Source organism: Protomyctophum parallelum (assembly GCF_964188405.1).
Source record: "Protomyctophum parallelum genome assembly, chromosome: 1".
NCBI classification, from domain to species: Eukaryota; Metazoa; Chordata; class Actinopteri; order Myctophiformes; family Myctophidae; genus Protomyctophum; species Protomyctophum parallelum.
In genome coordinates, this window is record NC_139697.1 from 57,705,837 (window position 1) to 57,726,813 (window position 20,977).

At 42.5% G+C, this 20,977-nt stretch overlaps 1 protein-coding gene across 1 annotated transcript in view; it reads left to right on the forward strand.

Annotated features, from left to right (window-relative positions):
• The window catches only part of gbe1a (glucan (1,4-alpha-), branching enzyme 1a), a 194,692-nt gene that overhangs the window by 142,911 nt on the left and 30,804 nt on the right, over positions 1–20,977 (forward strand). Inside the window, exons 9-12 of the mRNA XM_083777724.1 lie at positions 2,827–2,960; positions 9,061–9,159; positions 15,928–16,038; positions 16,159–16,330. Of these exons, the coding sequence (XP_083633850.1) occupies positions 2,827–2,960; positions 9,061–9,159; positions 15,928–16,038; positions 16,159–16,330 (516 nt within the window). The remainder of the gene's footprint in view (positions 1–2,826; positions 2,961–9,060; positions 9,160–15,927; positions 16,039–16,158; positions 16,331–20,977) is intronic.

Below are 20,977 nucleotides of genomic sequence, written 5' to 3' on the forward strand. Positions count from 1 at the left end.
GACAGCTTGTGTCCCAGCATGTGTTTTACGTGTAGCTTGGAGACTTTTGTCTTTCATGTCTCCAAATACACTCCGTGCTGACTTAAAGTATGGGCAGTTTATGTTGGTTCATTTTGATCAAACACCAACCAGATACCTTGGGGGTAGCAGGTCACTGAGTCCACATAGACTTCACACCGGCAGCGACTAATGAGTACAGATGACAGAGCGACAGCAGGGGAAAAGAGAGATGTGAGAAAGAGAGTCTTGGTGCTAAATAAGTGACCTACTGTAGAGTGGATATAGGAGTTATGCTATGAAAGATGTTTTTATATACTTAAATATATAACTAAAGCCAGGTTGTTGTGGCACTCATTTAAGTATTTGTATTAAATAACGTCAAACTCACCAACATTGCAGCTGTATACAAAAAGCTTGAATTATCGTTTTTTTTTTTTTTACTATCTGCAAAGTGTTTGTTTCATAAAAATCCACTCTTTAGTGTCAGAGTTTGGAAGCACTCGTTATCAGTAAAGCAACCTCCTCCTGCCTGCTGCATTTGCAAATTCAAAACAGGTGCTACGCATGGGCTGTTGAGTGATAGTCAACGAGCACTTCCAAACTCCAGCACTTAGAAACAAAATCATCTGCAAGGAATTTCTTGACAGGGAGTAGCTCATACCATGTCTACAGTGGATTTTTATGAACCCATTCTGACCTGAGATCAGATTCATACGAGGTTTTCGCCGGACACACACTGGTCTGATGAACCCATTCTGACCTGAGATCAGATTCTAAAAAATGTCAGTCGTTCTTCGATTTTTCAAAAAATAGCAGACCTACAAGCTCGTATCGCGCCACTCGGTGGCACGATATGAGCTTGTAGATCTGCTATTTTTAAATAGCTAAAGCATAACATGATGCTGACACCAAAATGGGTGCCCGGTCAAAACAAACACATTGCAGATAGAAAGAGGATAACTCAAGATTTCTGTACAGCTGCAATGTTGGCGAGTTTGTTTTGCAAGTGCAACCAATGGTATTCTCTGTCAAAGAGCCTCATTCACGAAGTGTGTTTACTGAATGTAAATTATTTATTACAAACGTTCCCGCGAACATACAGTCATGGCTGTCTTTCTTTGTCTTTTCTGTATTATTGTTCTGTATTATGGGTTTATGCAGAGGATTTTACAGTGTAGATTGGGGTCCTAGAGATAAAAATTGTGTGAAATGCATGTCCTTGAAATGAATGAGGTTGAGTGTCATTGTACTGCTGTACTGGACACCTGTGACCTGACAGTGCAGTTGTGCCGATTTTTCAAAAAATAGCAGACCTACAAGCTCGTATCGCGCCACTCTGTGGCGCGATATGAGCTTGTAGATCTGCTATTTTTAAATAGCTAAAGCATGACATGATGCCAACACCAAAATGGGTGCCCGGTCAGAATGGGTTAATTGGAGAAGGTCATGGGGAACTAGTAGGTTGTTGTTTGCATTCTCTTTAGTTTATGCTTTATTAATATCAGCAAAATACTGTACCACATAAATTCTCTAATCTTTGTTTGGCCTTTGTTGTATAGAAGCTTGCCAGATCAGCATTCTTGATAAATAATAGGTCTAAATGTACATTTTAGTCAAACCATTTCTGTTTTCATCAATGTTATTCCCTGGGCAATGAAAGTGGTGCTGGGAGGATATTGTTCTTTTCGACTTCTCGAGTGCTTTCAACACTATAGCCTGCAAACCAGATGAATATGCCAGTGCAAAAAAGAAACCCGCTGCACATTTGTCTGTGGTTGTGATTGGATTGTGCTGCTCCCGAAGTTGTGGGGCACCAATCAGAAGTATATGCAAATATGGGGTGTATATAATACGCCTCTTGGAAATGCAGGTTCCATACAGAGATTCCAGACCAATATCTACACAGTGATATTAGTCTGGCCCCCCCTACTACAAATCAGTGTGGATTTTGATAGCACTATTAGTCATAGTCTTTGAAATGAAACTTAATTTAGTTTTAGTCATAGTTTAGTCATTTGAAATGTTTTAGTGCTAGTCTAGCTTTAGTCAACCAAATATGATTTTAGTCGGTTATACAACCAATACAATGACTTGTCTTTTAGTTCTTGTCCACTAATTATTCTCTGTCAGACATTTTAGTCTAGTTTTTATGTGTTGACGAAATTGTCAGTATAGTCTTAGTTTTAGTCACCGTAGCTTAGTTTTTATTGCGTTTTCGTCAGTGAAAAAAGGTAGTTTCCGTCATAGTTTTAGTCGACGAAATCAACACTGCTACAAATAGTATAACCCATTCTGACCGGGCACCCATTTTGGTGTTGGCATCATGTTATGCTTTAGCTATTGAAAAATAGCAGATCTACAAGCTCATATCGCGCCACCGAGTGGCGCGATACGAGCTTGTAGGTCTGCTATTTTTGAAAAATCGAAGAGCGACTGACATTTTTAGAATCTGATCTCAGGTCAGAATGGGTTCGTCAGACCAGCGTGTGTCCAGTGGAAACCTTGTATGAATCTGATCTCAGGTCAGAATGGGATAAATGTTGACTCACAGCTTGGATCTACCTCGCTGACGGACCACAATGTGTCAGGCTGAGGGACTGTACATCTGACACCGTGATCTGCAACATGTTCCTCAGGGGGCTACTGTATGCTGGCCCCTCTTCTCTTCACCCTGTACACAGTAGATTTCACACACTGCTCTGAGGTGTGCCACCTGCAGAAGTTCTTGTCGCCATTGTCGAGTGTACCGGGGGAGAGAGGAGGAGGAGGAGAGTACAGGAAACTAATTGAGGACTCTTGTCTCTGTCCCTCTCACTATATGTCCAGGTATGACATTCTCTGGTGGGTACAGTGATTACTTTGGGCCTGGGTCGAATGTGGACGAGGACTCCATTGTCTATCTGATGATAGCCAACCATACACTCCACGACCTCTACCCGGACTGCATCACCATCGCTGAGGTGATCGCACGCACGCACGCACGCACGCACGCACGCACGCACGCACGCACGCACGCATAGATGCACGCACGCACAGACACACAGACACCAGGTCCAGGGTATTCAATTCATAATCATGACATGAAAATAACAACACAATTGAAATAACCATTATAATAACATAATAACACATTTCAAGTCGTCGGGGAGTCATCAGATCGTTCAGTATTTCACACATTTTGAAATCTGTCATCATATCTCCATCTCTTTGTGGTTTTCACACTAAACGATTGATTGCAGGCAAGGCATCCCAATGATCACACACTGCAAGAGTTCACCAAGATGCCATCCAGTCAGACCTGATACATGGGTCACATTTGTTTTTATTCCAATTCATTTTGAAGTCACACGTACGTGCAGGCTCATGCGCGAGACCGACACAGGGCGCTTCTCTCTCACTCTCTCTCTTTCTCTTTCTCTCGACTCTCGCACACTGTGCACACACACACACACACACACACACACACACACAGGAATACACAAGGCGAAACGTATGTGATAGACTACGTGTGCTAGAGCGAGACAGGACGCTAAATCTAGATTTTCATTAAATAATTCGCTGTCGCTATTTGCGTCTCTCTGTATTTGCACGTGCACACACGCGCACACACACACACACACAGCGCACATGGTCAAATTGTTTCTATAATGTCAGTTGGCTGCTGCATACATTCCGACTGTTTTATCAACATATTGAGATTCTATAGGTTTTTTAGACTATATTTAACAGCAATATTAGGCTAATATAGCTACCAATATGTATGACATCTGGATTTTACCCACGGAATAATATCCATATATCGATACATACAGACTTTCTGTCTGTGAGCACCGCTTTTCTGTGCAGTTCAGTCGGCGATCGAGCCAAATATCAAACCTAGATATTCAGAAACGCTGTTATCGCCGCCGGGTCTTCTTGCAGAGCCTTTCACACAACGAGCAAAGCTTCGGTGATCAAAAACTGATCTTGTGTCAGATTGTGGGTTTTGTCGGCGAGCACCAAAAAAGCCCCCCCGACAGCATAATTGGAGCAAATATCTTGCGGTGTGTAGTTGGCCAAAAGGTAAGAAAACTGGTCATTTCGGAATTCTCCTTTAAGAGAAAACTAGTTAAAGGCTAAACACTAAGCAAAGAAAGGGATAAAGACGCAGCTGGAATCTACAAGCTCAATGCTATACACCTCAGTAATAGATCCAACCTCTGGCCTCTGTACTTGGTCATACTGAAGCGCTGCATGATACGGAAATGTGGCTCCAGCCACATGGATAACGCAACCACTCTGTCTAGATCTTCAGTGGCCGATGCTGTGCGAATGCCTCTTCCTCGTCGTCACGCGGCCTGGGGAGCTAATCTACCCATGGATGTGACCATCATACTGTAGTTTCATGCTGAGGGATTGTCTCACTGCTACGACTTGCTACGCAGGAGCTAATGTGCAGGATATCATCTATCTGGGTAATCTCCACCAGGCCGAAGGCAAGGGAGAAGATCATATTTTTGGCCTCGTGTCTCTCTCGTGGCTAATCAGGTAAACCACTGGACCAATCGGCATCAGATTTTCCTGCGCATACTAGTGCCAGTAGGCCAAGGAAGTCAATTCCCTGAATATATCTCACATTATTGTAAATATTTACTGTTTAGTGTGTGAATATTCTTTTCAGTCTCGCCCCCAAATGTGCAGTTCCACACTAACGTTATCAATATGAAGTCATCAATATCACATCAGGGATACCCTGGAGAGGAGTCGCGCTCCACCGCGCACGTCTTTTCTAACCTAGTTCCTACTATATAATCACAGTTGACTGAGCGTGTCGGTGCATGTTGGATTGATTGACGCCGGGCCTCACATGAGTCCTTATGGAAGGGCGTCAGGAGCTCATTACTCTGTGATCAGGAGCACAGAGAGATGGGTAATTGTGTCTGGCCCTTAACCATCCATTGGCCGTGGCACTAACAGCTTCAGCAGGCTTTACCAGTTGCATTAGTATAGTGGCTACAGCTTTACTGCATTATTGTGTCCTTATGTGCCCTGTCTATGTACTGTTGTTGTTGTTGTTGCTTTTTTTAGTATTTCTTTGTGTACAGCACTTTGTTTCAACCTTGTTGTATAAAAATGTGCTTTATGAATAAAGTGGATTGGATTGTTGGATTATGTCGACTTTTTGGACTCTTCTGGATTAAGATTAATCTTAACGGGCAGGGAGCATTTGTAACTAATTAAAGTGTGGTTCTGTTGTTTTGCAATAGCAAACAAATAAATTAATAATTGTTAGTTGTTAACAACCCAAGCCCTGAGAAATTCAAGGTACAGTAAGTGTCATTCCAGCTCATATGGTAGCTCCTGATATTCAGGATCTAAGGCTGATAGGTGTGTGGATTTTGATTGCGATGAGTGTATGTTCATTGTGAACCCACCTATGCGCTGCGTAAATACTAAGGAATTGCAATCCCGCTGAAAACGGCAGGATTGCAATTCCTGGACATTTGTGGTTGCTAAACGCAAATCACAAAATGTCATGTTGCTCTGTTGTACCAAACCACAACTTGTTTTAGGACCAACACACCCACCGGTGGTGATAGGCACATGATCATTTGATGTTAACCCATTCTGACCGGGCACCCATTTTGGTGTTGGCATCATGAGCTTGTAGGTCTGCTATTTTTTGAAAAATCGACGACTGACATTTTTAGAATCTGATCTCAGGTCAGAATGGGTTTTAAGACAACGGGGGCACTAATGATATAAAGGACACGTGCGCCATTCTGTCCCAATTGGTCCCTTAGTCTTGTTTTGATTTTCCTGTAAGGCTACTTATTCAGGCACTTCCTATCAAATTCTATATTATAACATTCTAATCTATCTCTATGTTTCTCTCTGTCTCTATCTCTCTGTGTCTGTCTCCTCGCCCCAGCTGCTCTGTATTTCTCCAGCTCTCCAGCTCTCCCTCATCCTTGTCACATTGCCTCGCTATTTCTGTCACTCTTTGTCTTATCCTTCTTACTTGTCTTTGTCTAGCTCTTTGTCTGCCATGTTCTCTCTCTCTCTCTCTCTCTCTCTCTCTCTCTCTCTCTCTCTCTCTCTCTCTCTCTCTCTCTCTCTCTCTCTGATCTCATAATATTAGTGAGTATAAGAGAGGTATGAATCAAACACAGGTAACAGATAATTGAAGAGAAGACATGTCCCCAAAGACTTGTCATCGTTTTGCTGTCTCTGCCCCCAAAGCTGCTTACAAGAGCCTGAGAAAGGCTTTGATAACATATGTCAACAATCATTTTGTAATAGTGGAATTCACCTTTTTTAAGAACTGTACTGTGACTCCCTCTCTGGCTGACTCATTCTCTCTTACTGACTCTCTTACCTTTTTGGTACCCTGCTCGACTGACTTTACAGGACTCAGTTGAAGTGCCCTTGAGCAAGGCACTGAACCCCCAGCTGCTCCACTGTATAGCAGCACACAGTACAACCACATTAAGACTGTGATTGTACTATTTTCTTTCGTGTTTTTATTTCATAACGCTTACTTGTTTTATTACCATGGAGGGCACTCAAAAAAATCAATAACAACAATTCTTATTTCATTGGTTTATATTTTTTGTGTTGCTATCAAAGCAAACTTTGCTTGGATAGCCTATACATAAATGCTAAGTAAATATAGTCTGCCGTAACATACATTTTCAAAACATTTCAAAAGGTATCTTGCATCTGTTTTATTTTAGATTATTCTCATTTTCTATATGCTCTAAACTCGAGTTGTATTCAAATGTCCTTTTATACTGTATGTGTGTCTTGTTGCTTTTTATATTTTGTGTAAAACACTTACCTTACCTTACATTGCATTACATTACCTTGTTGGTGAAATTTGCTATGCAAATAAAATGTGCTTGCCTGAAGAGATTGGGTTTATAAAGAGTGGAGATATATTGTTCCCTCAGTATTCACCATGCATCACGATAAAATAATTCAACTATCGTGGTTGGGACATTCATATCAAAGTGAAACACACAGATAATACATAAAAGGAGTTTATATGATTTTTGGAGAATGGAGATGTCTATTTAACTGACCGGGCACCCATTTTGGTGTCAGCATCATGTTATGCTTTAGCTATTGAAAAATAGCAGATCTACAAGCTCATATCGCGCCACCGAGTGGCGCGATACGAGCTTGTAGGTCTGCTATTTTTGAAAAATCGAAGAACGACTGACATTTTTAGAATCTGATCTCAGGTCAGAATGGGTCAATCAGACCAATGTGTGTCCAGTGGAAACCTCGTATGAATCTGATCTCAGGTCAGAATGGGTTAAGTCACCTCTGCCAACTACAGTGATGAAAAAAGCACACAACACGAGTGAGCTCTTTTGCTCTATACACAGGCTGACCTACTCCACACGGTCCTCGTTCGTTGACACTGAATTAAGTGTGTGCTGCTGATTTGTGGCTCCTTTCGACTACAAGAAGCAAGCGAACCGTGCCGTTAACATATACATATTTCACAGTCCTGGATTAGTTGTCATAATATACTTTAAGATAAAGTTCTGAGAACCTAGTTTGGGCCCTGCTCAGGATGTGGTTCTAACCCTAAGGTTGAACCCACAACTCAGAAAGGAATACTTTATCCCATTCTGACCTGAGATCATATTCATACGAGGTTTCCACTGGACACACACTGGTCTGATTAACCCATTCTGACCTGAGATCAGATTCTAAAAAATGTCAGTTGTTCTTCGATTTTTCAAAAAATAGCAGACCTACAAGCTCGTATCGCGCCACTCGGTGGCGCGATATGAGCTTGTAGATCTGCTATTTTTAAATAGCTAAAGCATAACGTAATGCTAATACCAAAATGGGTTCCCGTATATAATGGGTTAAAGAATATATATTTCTGTATCTCTCTTTCATTTTGTAGATCTGTTATTGGAAAAAATAACAGATCTACCTATGCATCTATGCATCATGTTATGTGAGCACGTAGTTTGGCTATTGCCCCTTTTTTATGGCATATACTTGTAAATGTAAAAAAAAGAAAAGCAACCCAGAACTTATGGAAAGTTTCAGATCTGGAAGGTTCTGCATTTCCTTTCATAGTCGAAAAGAGACATTACAAATGACAAGAATGCTACTGCGATGGTACACTGGTGCACGCCATGGCGAAGTACCTCCACATGCAGTATGTTAGGCAAGGAAGAAATCACCACTCTGCCTCAGGAAGATAACATAATACAGGAAACTCTTCCAGGCACTTCTTAATCCAACTGCAAGCTATGAACAAACAAAGGATTTAAGCACCTAGGCCGCTGGATTCACCCTTGGTCTAAAACAGAGCGAGTGAGAGTACGAGTGAAGCTCTAAAGATAATTAATTAATATAGATTTATGGAACCAACAGGGCGGGGAAAAGGCAATTAAGCATTTTACTGAATGAGCGAATTCCAGAGTCTTAACCCATTCTGGGCCGGGCACCCATTTTGGTGTCGGCATCATGTCGTGCTTTAGCTATTGAAAAATAGCAGATCTACAAGCTCATATCGCGCCACCGAGTGGCGCGATACAAGCTTGTGGGTCTGCTATTTTTTTTAAATCGAAGAGCGACTGACATTTCTAGAATCTGATCTCGGGTCAGAATGGGTTCATCAGACCAGTGTGTGTCCAGTGGAAACCTCGTTATGAATCTGATCTCAGGTCAGAATGGGTTAAATAAGATATATATATATATATATATACAGTATACACACACAGTATATTTGTGCAGTATATGTTTTTAAAGCACGTACACTAATCCTGAGTGTTAACTCGGAGAGTTTCAACATTCTTTTGCAGTGTCACACCCCCACCCCCACCCCCACCCCCCTGGCCTCCAGCAGAAGGAGGATAATCTCATCTCCGTAACACTCACAGCCGTTGTGTCATGTTTTTTCATCCCGCTTCTAACATCTCATCTTTTACCTCCTTTGATCCCTTTTTACCTTTGTATCAGAATCCTCACAAACCTAATCCTTTGCTTTTATAACATCACAACATCACACTCTCTCTCTCTCTCTCTCTCTCTCTTTCACATTTTAAGGATGTTTCTGGTATGCCAGGATTGTGTCGGGCCATCAGAAAAGGAGGAATGGGTTTTGACTACCGTCTAGCCATGGCTGTGCCTGACAAGTGGATTCAGGTGAGTGAGTGTGAGTTTGTGTGTGTGTGTGTGTGTGTGTGTGTGTGTGTGTGTGTGTGTGTGTATGTTGGGCACACGTGTTTGTGTGTTTATTTTCCATATTATTATACTTGTGAGGGACAATGTCCCCCGCATGTATAATATAGTATAAGTGAAGAAATAGACAATTAGGGTTATATATTGGAATATATATTCCCATATATATGGGTGTGGGTGTGTAAGACCATACATGCGTGTGTGCGACGTACGCGGAATTGTTCATTAGTGCCTGCTGCATATTTTGTGTGAGAGTGTATATATGTATATACTGTACACACACATTGGTGGATGGTTGGTGTCACAAACGTAACGGGCCATATTCTGGGGCCTTATTCTGACAGTTACTGTATATCAGGGGATGCCCAACAGTTGGATCGCGTTTTAACCAGTAGATCACAAAGGCTGTGCAGGTAGATCACATGACGTGTGCCTAAAGAATATATATATATTTTTTTTACAAATCTTTTTATTGGTAAGGAATATTTAAGCAAACAAAAAGGTAGGCACACCAAAAGTAAGGAGGTGCTGCTGACCACAGGAGACAAACTTTCAAATAGAATGGAGAGGTCGCACAGCTCGTATAGTCACGATCCAAAAATACTTTTTATTGGGTTACCAACGTTTCGACGAACAAATGTCCTTCTTCAGGGTGGCTTCTCCCTCCTTTTCCCTGAAGACGGCAATTTGTTTGTCGAAACGTTGGTAACCCAATAAAAAAGTATTTTTGGCATCGTGACTACGAGCTGTGCGACCTCTCCTTTCTATTTGAAAGAATATTTAATTTTAGAAAAGGAAGGGGAAAAAAATGGCATCTGCCACTTGAATTAAGGTGACTTGATTGATTGACATCAAAAAGGGCCTGTCAGCTCAAAACCCAACAATGCAATATTTTGTTTTCAAGAGTGTAGCTGTAGCGTTTGTATAGCATTAAAAATGAAATACAAAAAAACCCTACCTATTCCATTTCTCCTGCTCTATTTCGCATCCAAAGTGCATTTGTCTTATATATGCAACGCCAGCTCTGCTATTCCAAAGCCCCCTCAAGGTACACATTTAAACTATTTTCAGCAATGGTATAATATAAATTTTTCGGTGGGTAGATCTTGTTGAGCTGGTCATTTTGAAAGTAGTTCTCAAGTAAAAAAACAAAGTGTGGGCACTCCTGCTGTATAGAAACCTTGCTGGTGTCACTGATGATGTTGTGCTTTGACATCGTTCAGATAGCCTACTGATATCACAAGCTCACAGATCCACTATTAACCCAAGGGAGTGTGTGGCCAGCGTGAAGTCAATCAGATCGGCAGATCGTCCAGAACCACCGATCCGACCTATATGCCCAGCATATTATATTCCCGGGCCGTGTGTGTGCGTGTGCACGCGTGTGTGTGTGTGTGTGTGTGTGTGTGCCAGCCATATATGGGCATACATGACACCAGGGATCTCCATATATGGGTATCACATGGACAGAAAGATGGGTGTAACGCGTACTCTGACAATGGGTATTGCATAACTGGATCATATGGGGAAAGCGTTCCAAAATTGCATCGTTCCCGACTTGCATGGTGCCCAAGTAGGTCTAGTATATATAAGTAGGTCTAGTATATATTTGCGGTATTTACACAAATTCATTATTAACCCATTCTGACCTGAGATCAGATTCATACGAGGTTTCCACTGGGACACACACTGGTCTGATTAACCCATTCTGACCTGAGATCAGATTCTAAAAATGTCAGTCGTTCTTCGATTTCTTTCAAAAATAGCAGACCTACAAGCTCGTATCGCGCCACTCGGTGGCGCGATATGAGCTTGTAGATCTGCTATTTTTCAATAGCTAAAGCATAACATGATGCCAACACCAGAATGGGATAAGTATTGACTCTAGTGAAGTAGAACACGTGTGTTGTGTATTGCATCTCTGCCTCGCTTTTCTCCTGTCTCGCCATTGGCCCCCGTCCGTCTCCAGAGGGACAATTAGGCTGGTGATCCATTGACACAGCTCCTAACCTCCCCTCTCCCGTGGAGGACTTTGACGTTAAATAAAATACGTTGCTTTTTAACCGATTCTGACCTGAGATCAGATTCATACGAGGTTTCCGCCGGACACACACTGGTCTGATGAACCCATTCTGACCTGAGATCAGATTCTAAAAAATGTCAGTCGTTCTTCGATTTTTCAAAAAATAGCAGACCTACAAGCTCGTATCGCGCCACTCGGTGGCGCGATATGAGCTTGTAGATCTGCTATTTTTAAATAGCTAAAGCATGACATGATGCCAACACCAAAATGGGTGCCCGGTCAGAATGGGTTAAATCACTGAATAAAACAGAGGCTCGTGAGATTGCCATGGGGGGGGGTCGGTCGGGGAGGGGCAGGTAGGAAGAGAAATGATGGGGCCAGCTGTTCCAGGCACTTCCTATGGTATGTGTGCAGCCTCTGGTCATTAGAGCTGAATGTCGGGAACATATGGCTGGTGCGGTCGGTTGGGGTTGAGGATGTTCTTGTTTTTTTCTTTTAGCTGAGGGACACTGTGTTATTGAGACAGGTACAGGTTCTTCTCTGATCTCCTCCCGTCCATCCTTTGTTGTTCCTCTCTCTCTCCGTCTTCTCTGGGCTTCTTCTGCCCCCTGCTGGGTCTAATCTTTAAAAGAATATATATTTTAGATTTCCAACAAGCAGCTGTTGATGATTTAGCTTTGAGTGTGCGACCTTGTATTTATAAGCTCTTATATTTCACCACCATCGGGGCAGAAAACTTGTATTGTCGAGTGGTTACATTTCAGGAAATGGGGGAAAAATGACCTGTGTTCCAAAGGATCAAATGTAGTTATGATTTAGTCACAAAGCACTTTGTAAGTACTTTTTATTGGTTCAATATTATTACATAAAGGGGGAAAAAAAGACACAAACATGAACAAAAACAACAACATTTTATTATATTCATATATTATATTTTTTACATTTTAAATAACACCTTGGAGTCATTGTGGGCTTGTTGATTGGCTATTTTTTGGTAAGGTAGGGCATGTCATTTACGGGCGGGGGACATAACAAGATGGAGATACAAGGTTTCTGAGCGACAGTGACAACATGCTGTAAGTGTTGACGGCCCCCCTTGTGTGTTGATGTGGTCCCCACCCGTCTCATTTCCTGTCAGATCGGAGCAGCCGCTGCCGTTTGATGGCTCTTTGCATATACGAGGCCGGCGGTGCTGTGATGTTACAGTCTCTTTTTACTGCCTTAGCATTGATTTAGCCCAGCCTTTTCAACCTGCCTTTATCAGACACGCCAAGGACAAGCAGGCATTATATTTGATGCCAATGGGTGTGTGTGTGTGTGTGTGTGTGTGTGTGTGTGTGTGTGTGTGTGTGTGTGTTGTATTTGTAAGAAGAGGGTAATGTACTCTCATGTGGAACGTGATGACTCTTACTTTTCCAGGGGTATTCTAGGGTGCAAGGTACAATTACGGCTAGGTTTAAGGATAAGAGTAGGTGTGCAAAGTAATGATGAGAGACTGTAGGGATGGAATTGATACAATTTATTGATAACAGTGCCATTAGCGATCCTGCTTATCGGTCTGATTATTTATCGATTCCTTTATTGAAAGTAGTAGAGTAGGCCCACACAAGTTTTCAACTCTTTTATTATATGCTAACACAACATAGAGAATTTAAAACAAATTTCAATGCTCTTTTCCTTTTCTGCTGCATAGACACATGAGCAATGAGCAAAAAACATGGGGGGAAAAAAAAGCTGGATTTATAAAAGGAATTGATAATTGATTGGAGGCATACAATGTTGACATTCCCATTCTCTTAAAGGTATATTCAGTGATTTCACTTAATTCAAATATCACTTATTTTTTTGTTTTGTTGTGTTAATCCTCCCTACTATAGAGTGTGCTGGCCATATAAGGAGTTCCTCCCTGTCCCCAGTTAACCCCTGGGGGTCAAAAAACCTTAGGTTTCGTTTTTGACTCTCTATCCTGATTGGACGAAAGGCTGGGTCCCACAGCCAAAAACGAAACCTAAGGTTTTTTTAGTGAAATCACTGAATATACCTTTAACAATTCTGGTTGTCGATTCCCATCCCCATACAGTGTGTTGTGCAATGGATGTCAATAGATGGTCCTCACGAGTATAGTAATACAGGAATGTGTGCGCCTGCATGCGTGTGTCTGTGAGAGGCATCATCCATTTGCCTCCTGTTAAACCAGCCAACAGAACCCTCGTATACATTAAAATGGCTCCTCTAATCGTTTTCCTCTTTTAAGGTAGGCTACACAACATTGAATACTCAAGTATACTAACAAGTAAGACGCGCAAACGCGGGAAGCGAACGCAGCTCGTAAATGGCAATAACAACAATTAGAATGAATTACATACTTTTTTAAGGTTTTCTTTTTAAAGTTCTCTTTTTTGTGTTTTTTTAAGATTTTATTTTTAAGTTAAGTTTTTTCTTTTTCATTTTAAGTTAAGTTTCTTTTTTAAGTTAAGTTTTTTTAAGTTAAGTTGTGTGTGTGTGTGTGTGTGTGTGTGTGTGTGTGTGTGTGTGTGTGTGTGCGTGTGTGTGTGTGTTTTGTGTGATACAGCTGCGCCCTCTGGTGGCGGGCGGGTGGTGTCACAGCGGGACAGACACACACAGACACACAGACAGACAGACATGATCTGCAGGGTCTCATAGTTAGTGCTCATTGCGTTCGCAATCACTGCGTTCGCAATCACTGCGTTCGCAAAAAGCAATACAAGAAAAATGCATAGTTGTTTTTTACACAAAGAACTGGATTGGCAAATTTGGTGGCGTTCGGAAGGATGGTGTGTAGTGCAATTCCCATTCCAGTCAGATACACACACAAACACACTTATAGAAGTACCGCATAAGCGAGATAGAATCTCGCTTATGCGGACCAAGCAGTGCGCACACATGCCAACAGCTAGTAGGGAATCAGATGCTAAGCCTAAATATATTTTGGCCCAGAAAAGCATAGACAGCTCCTTATTGATTTTTGCCTCAAGATCCTTCATAACCAGTTTAAACTCTCTAGTGAGTTGCATGCAATCAGAGGCAGCATGAAACATGAAAGATGAACATGAAAGACTAGGAATTGCTGTTACTTGAGCCACAGAAACGACACGTAGCCTCTGCAAGTTCATCAACACGTCAGAGTTGTTCTGTGCAGTCTCTCTGTGCAAGTTCAAGTTAAGTCGGCTGTGACTCCGGAGTCCAGGGTGGCCATTTGGTAACTGAAAGGTGGAAGCATTCATGTGTGCGGATGCGTGAATGTACTGCACATTATAAATTGCTTTGGATAAAGGTGCTATAGAAATCCATGGTCGCACCGGGCCGGTGCCCACAGTATGTTGGGTGGAGTGTTCAAGTATTCTGTAGGTTCTGATTTCTTAAGATTTCAAGGCAGAGGTAAAATTACCGTATGCTGCTCTCAACTTTACTTCACATTTCTGAAAACACATTTGGTTTTTCACATCCATTTTCCCAATTGACTGCCATAATACATTATACAAGACAGTTTAACAGACTATTAGAAAGTAATTGTCCTCTTTACCAGCCAATGATTTCCCATTGCATAATAATCTGGGGGTGGTAGGGTTTGTGCTCCAGGATTATTTTCTTGATACTTTGGTGTTTCCAGGGAAACAGGGCTACCGCTGTGTTATTTCGAAAAAGGTAATAAGTCAAAGTCAATTATACTTCTGCTAAACAATTGTGTGTCTTGTCACTACTGTAAGGCATTATGCCGTACAAATGCGAGCGATTAAGGCCAGGCGTTTAAAATACTGCTTTCCCATTGTGTATATTCCAACAGCAAAATGCCATTGCGCATGCAGTCACCAATTTCATTTTCCCAGTCTGTGAACAATCGTTTAAAGCCAGCTTTCGCTTGACTTTGTGTCCACACATTATTAAGGTCTATAGCAGGATAACATTGTCAGGGAAGAACAAAGACATGTTGAGATTATGATATATCTTAGCGGATCAGCTATGCTAGTAAAGATGGCAGTCAGAGGAACACTTCTGTTTCAACCCTCCTCTTAGATCTTGTTTTGTTTGAGTACCTTTGATAAGATATATAGCTTTTGTGAACTGTAGGTGAGCGTGAAATCACATCAGTTGGAGTTTACCCAGCTATCATGGCTTTTCCACTACTCTTTGAAATTCCTCTGCCCCTACTCCCTTTGACACAAAGTTCCACCTTGCCGTGAGTGTGAGCAATTCCTGCTCCTCCCAAGCTCAACAGAGGCTGTTTGACACCTTTAAGTGTTGCATATCCATAGTTTGCACTGTAAAGTCCTGAGCGTTAATTTAACTCTGTTACAATGTACAAATGCCACATACTCGCTGCGATCAAGTGTAGCATTTAATACACAACAAGGCCATGAGAATGACATTGTTGTGCTATATTGTATGTGTGCTAAAATCCAATTACTTAAGTGACTTGGGAAGTAATGCTGACCTGTTGTCATCACATATTCACCACTTAACTCCAACTTACATTACTTAATGTGCACTCAACACGCACGCACGCATGCGCGCGTGCACACTCACTCACTCACTCACTCACTCACTCACTCACTCACCGGATGTGTGAGGGACTCGCAGTAGAGACACTGGTGGCCAGGCAGGCTATACTGCTGATGAGACATGCTAGTTCTGCTGTTATGTTATAATCTCTCTCTCTCTCCCTCGTTGTTTTTCTCTCTTTTCTGTAGATCCTAAAAGAGAAGCGAGATGAGGAGTGGGACATGGGGAATATTCTGTTCACGTTGACCAACAGGGGAATTGGCGAGGCCTCCATCTGTTACTCAGAGAGTCACGACCAGGTTGGTTCCTACCCAAACATGTCTCTCACACACTATAAATGTCCTTTCTGCAGGCGTTATGTGCACAGTTGTCTTTCCAGTGGTTTGTCCAAATGCTATATTGTCCATTCATGTGTGTAGGCTCTGGTGGGGGACAAGTCTTTGGCCTTCTGGCTCATGGACAAAGAGATGTACACCAACATGAGTTCTCTCATCCCTATGACTCCTGTCATTGACCGAGGTCTGCAACTTCACAAGATGATCCGACTTATCACACACACTCTAGGCGGGGAGGGCTACCTCAACTTCATTGGTGAGTAGTCTGTGTGTGTTTGTGCGTATATTTATGTACCGTATTCATATTATTATACTTGTGAGGGACAGCATGTTATGTAGAAACAATAGCAGATATAGAAGCTCACTGTCATATACAGGTGTGCCTTGAGATTTTGACTTGAAAGATCTGGTATTATAGTTATTTTGTATTCTATTTACAGTACTTGGCCACTTACTCAGTCATTTGTTGACTAGTGTTCATGACATTTACTCTGATCTTGCACTTTGTAAGTCGCTCCGCATAAGAGATTCTGCTAAATGCCAAAATAGTTAAATTGCTTCTCTGTCTATTTTCTGAAAGCACCAACCTCGTCACGTCAAATTTCTTGCATGCCGCAACTTCATAGCCTGCAGATAAGTGGCAGAATGAAGAATTCCGATTCTGGATTCAGGATAAAAAGATGTGGACATTTTTGGGGTTCTCACTTTTCCAAAGATTAGAGATTTATTTTGTCACTTATATGAATGTGAAATGGTGTGGCATAAAATGTGCACATTATAACAAACAAAAGATAATAAATAGAGGGCATGCCAAGTTTAACGGTATTCCTTTTTTTTGCAATAAATGGTTCATCTACTTTGACGTGAATGTTTCCTGTCTAAAGTACAAGTATGTTGTGTTGGTATCTTCTGTTCGGCTGTGTTTCTTTGTGCGATACACTTAGTGTATCGCACAAAGAATGGTTCTGCTGTGTTGACTCACAGGACTCAAAGAAAAGGGCTCTTCATAACCGTGTAAATGTAGTCTGTACTAACACATGTAAGTGTACATTCCAAAGCAACTACAGTTCAAGGTTCCTTTATTGTTACATTTTGTACTTATGGTGGGGACGTAACAAGAAAATGCCTTTGTTCTGCTTCCCCAGACTATGTGCGTGCGTGCGTGCGTGCGTGCATGCGTAGTGCACTGTGTGCGACTTGCGCGTAAATATTTATGGGCGTCAATGTCGTCACACAGAATTTGTCTCTGGCATGACTCAGACAGCATTCAACCGTTCATTCCCAAACTTGCTGTGTTGCAATCCGGAGAACAAAGAAAATCACAAATATCCGTCATTTCGCAGGTCTGAGTAAGAGGCAGAAACTCACAATGACAACAATCAAGACTCTACATCTTTCAATAAAAGAGTACCTTCAGTCACAGCAGATGTGCTAGTTACAGTATATTTTATTAACGTTCTCTACCGTACAGATTGGATAAAATAAAATGTTATTCATTAAAATGAGTCCGTCCTTGGTTAATTTCAATTCGGAGCTCAATTATCTGCGTTCAAATAGACCAGTACTTATTGCCGAAGCAAGGTCAACAAATTCAGATGACAAATTCAAATGACAGTAATCAAACATGATTGTAACTGTAATTGTATTTGTGTGTGCGTGTGCATGTGTGGGAGAGCACAAGCGTAAAAACGTTTCGAAAATAGAGAGCAGTGTTCAATTGGTCCAGAATAGCGCATTCATTTTACAGTTACAATTACAATTTTACAGTTAGTTAACAAGCCAGGTCTGTTTTGTGTCTTGCTTTGGTGCCCAAAGAGGAAAAAATCACCCTGTGTGAACTGAGTGGTGCAACTCCGTGTAGGGGTCCCCGGAACATCCAGACCCCCAGGAATGCGGCCAAGGCGAGCCGCCCAGCGTCCCCGAAACGGTTGAGAAATGACAGTTACTGTGGCGCTATTTTTCCGTACTCGGGTGGACCCAGGGACACACATTGCTGGACAATGGAGTGGCTGCAAACTCCTTACAGCAGATGTACTGTAGATGTCCTTGATACAAAGCCTAATGTTATCTCCCTCACCACATACTGTAGTAGCATTGTAGCAGGACGCTTCATGCTGTCTCTTCCCACAACCCTGTCTGCCAAACTGTTTATGACAGAAAATAGGCCAGGTGAATGCAAATCATTATTCCCTGGAGTTTTCACCTGCAGAGAAGAGGCTTGTGTCAGTGTGCGTGCGTGCATATGTGCACATGTATACCTGCTCGTCTGTGTGAATTGGTCTTCATGTGTGTTATGTCACTATTAGCCTATATACAGTATATGAGTGTGTGGTTTTTCCCCATCAATTATGGAATGCGTGTCGCCATCTATAATGTTCAACATTGTCTGTTTTCTGTAGCTGGTAGACGCGTGAGAAGCTACAAGCTATAATAGAGAAATGCCATCGCCGTATGAACCATGAACACTCGTTTTGATGATTATAAAATGTTTTATATCGCTTTTGTTGTTGGACTGCCAAACGGGGATGGTAGTGCAATGCTAGCAATGATGCAGCAAACACCAAACACTTTTTAATGCTGTGTGGTTCTGCAGGGCAGTTGACCAGAGTTGCGGTCATAATTACCGTAGCCTTATGTGGTGGCCATAAGCATCTGGTAAAGGCCAACACATGCAGGGTAATGAATGTGTTGTTGTTTTGGCTTTTGGGCTTGTTTTTCTGCCCACCCATCTCTCTCTCTCTCTCTCTCTCTCTCTCTCTCTCTCTCACACCCACGCACGCACGCACGCACGCACACACACACACACACACACACACACACACACACACACACACACACACACACACACAGAGAGTTTCCTACAGAGTGTTTCCCGTGGGACCAATTTGCACCTACAGTACAGCTGGCATACCGTAGGTGGTTCAGGCCATGGGGCATTTACCCATTACCAAAGTAATAAGGCTTACTACTATCCATGGGTCTCACACTCGCAAACCAAAAAAAGAATACCACTCCCACACACGGTTAAAGAAGCAAAGTTTGCACTTGACTTTGCTTAACTTAAGCTGAAATACCATCTTGAGTTGACAGTACACCAAGTGATCTGACCCCATCCCTGTACACAGTGTGTACAGTATGTATAGGCAGACAGACAACTGTCGTGTCCTCAGCATACTTGGTGATGACGTTGGAGCTGTGCATGGCCACACAGTTGAGAGTACAGGGAGTACTGGACCCTCCTGTGTTTACGGTCTGACTCACCATTGGTGGCTCGTCGGGAAGACCAGTATCCAGTTGCACATAGTCAGGTGCAGGCCTAGATCTCTGACCTTTGTGATGAGCTTGGCAGAAACGACTGAATTTGAAGGCTGAGCTTTAGTCCACGAATAGCATTCGTACACATCTGTTGTTCCCCTAATCCACGTGGGAGAAAGTGGTGTGAAGAGCCATGGGTCCAGCAAGGCAGGTATTGTGGAAGAGGTGAAATCTCTCACCAACCTCTCAAAGCATTTACTGAAAATGGAGATGAGGCCGATATGTCCCCAGATGATTTCAGGATCGGCACAATGTTTTGGGAATATTCATAAACGCTCCTAGCTGCCAGCTGGTCTGCACATGCTTTTAGCATGCGGTCTGGGATGCCACCGAGGCCCTCCACCTTACGGGTGATCACCCGTTTGGTTGAAGGCTCTGCATATGTAAACTAAAGAGGTGATTAGTGGGCTGGCCTCCTCGGTTGGTGCCGACACTGGCTGCTTGGCCTTGAGATGGCTGGAAACGGTGTTCAGCTCACCAGGGAGGGATGCAGACGGGTTCTTTGCACATCTGGTTCTCCCTCTGAAGTCCGTTATTGACTGTATAGCATATGCTTCTTGTGTCACAGCTGTTGAACTGGTCTTCCAGTTTGACCTTGCACTCCTGCTTGGCCTTTCTGATGGTTCTCTGGAGGTCTAGAGAGGTAGGGGGGGGGGGGATCTAAAATGGTAAATGGTGCATTTAGATAGCGCCTTTATCCAAGGCGCTTTACGGAGATTGTGCATTACATTCACCCATTCACACACACATTCATACACCGATGCCGGAGGAAACCATGCAAGGCACCAACCTGCACATCGGTAGCAATTAGGGGTTCAGAGTCTTGCTCAAGGACACTACTTCGACGCTGACTCCGGAGGAGCCCCGGTTCGAACTGGGAACCCATCTGGTCACTCTACCCCTGATCGAGCCACTGACTCCCCCCCCCGCCGCGGAACTGACTTTCTGTCTCTCCTTTCTCTCTGTCTGTCTGTATATATTTTCATCAACTTGTTTTCATCTTCAAAGACAAGAGAGATCATTGATCATAAAATCAGTCAGTAATAAAGTGTGCTTATTGAAATAATTTCTCTCTCCGTCTTGCTCTGTGACTCTTATTTGTCTATCTGCGCGTCTATCTGCCTTCCTGCCTACCTAGCCTGTCTGTCTGTGTGTGTGTGCGTGCTTGCTTGCGTATGTGTGCGTGCCCAAATATGAATAATCCCATTACTTTTTTGGAACCTCATTGATGAATCTCTTATCAATGTGATGTTGAACGTGAGATCGGACGCGCGTTGTGAACATACGTAGTCGCACATTTTAAACGGAATAATGCCTACGACTTTAGACCAGGTTTTAGCTGGTCAACATCACGTTTTGTTCAGACTAAAACAACATGGACACTAGGGTGAAAATGGCCACTGTGTCGCTTGTAAACCTAGCAATGACTAGTTAAATCTGGCCTTTTGTGTACATCTCATGTCTTAGGTTAAGGTTTGTCATCTGTATTCCCCTCTCCTATAGTCTCAAAGATGTCTGGGTGTGAAATTTAAGCAGCATAAATTTCCCTCAAAGCAAAGTTCAAGTGAGAGCTGTGGGATTAGAAGTC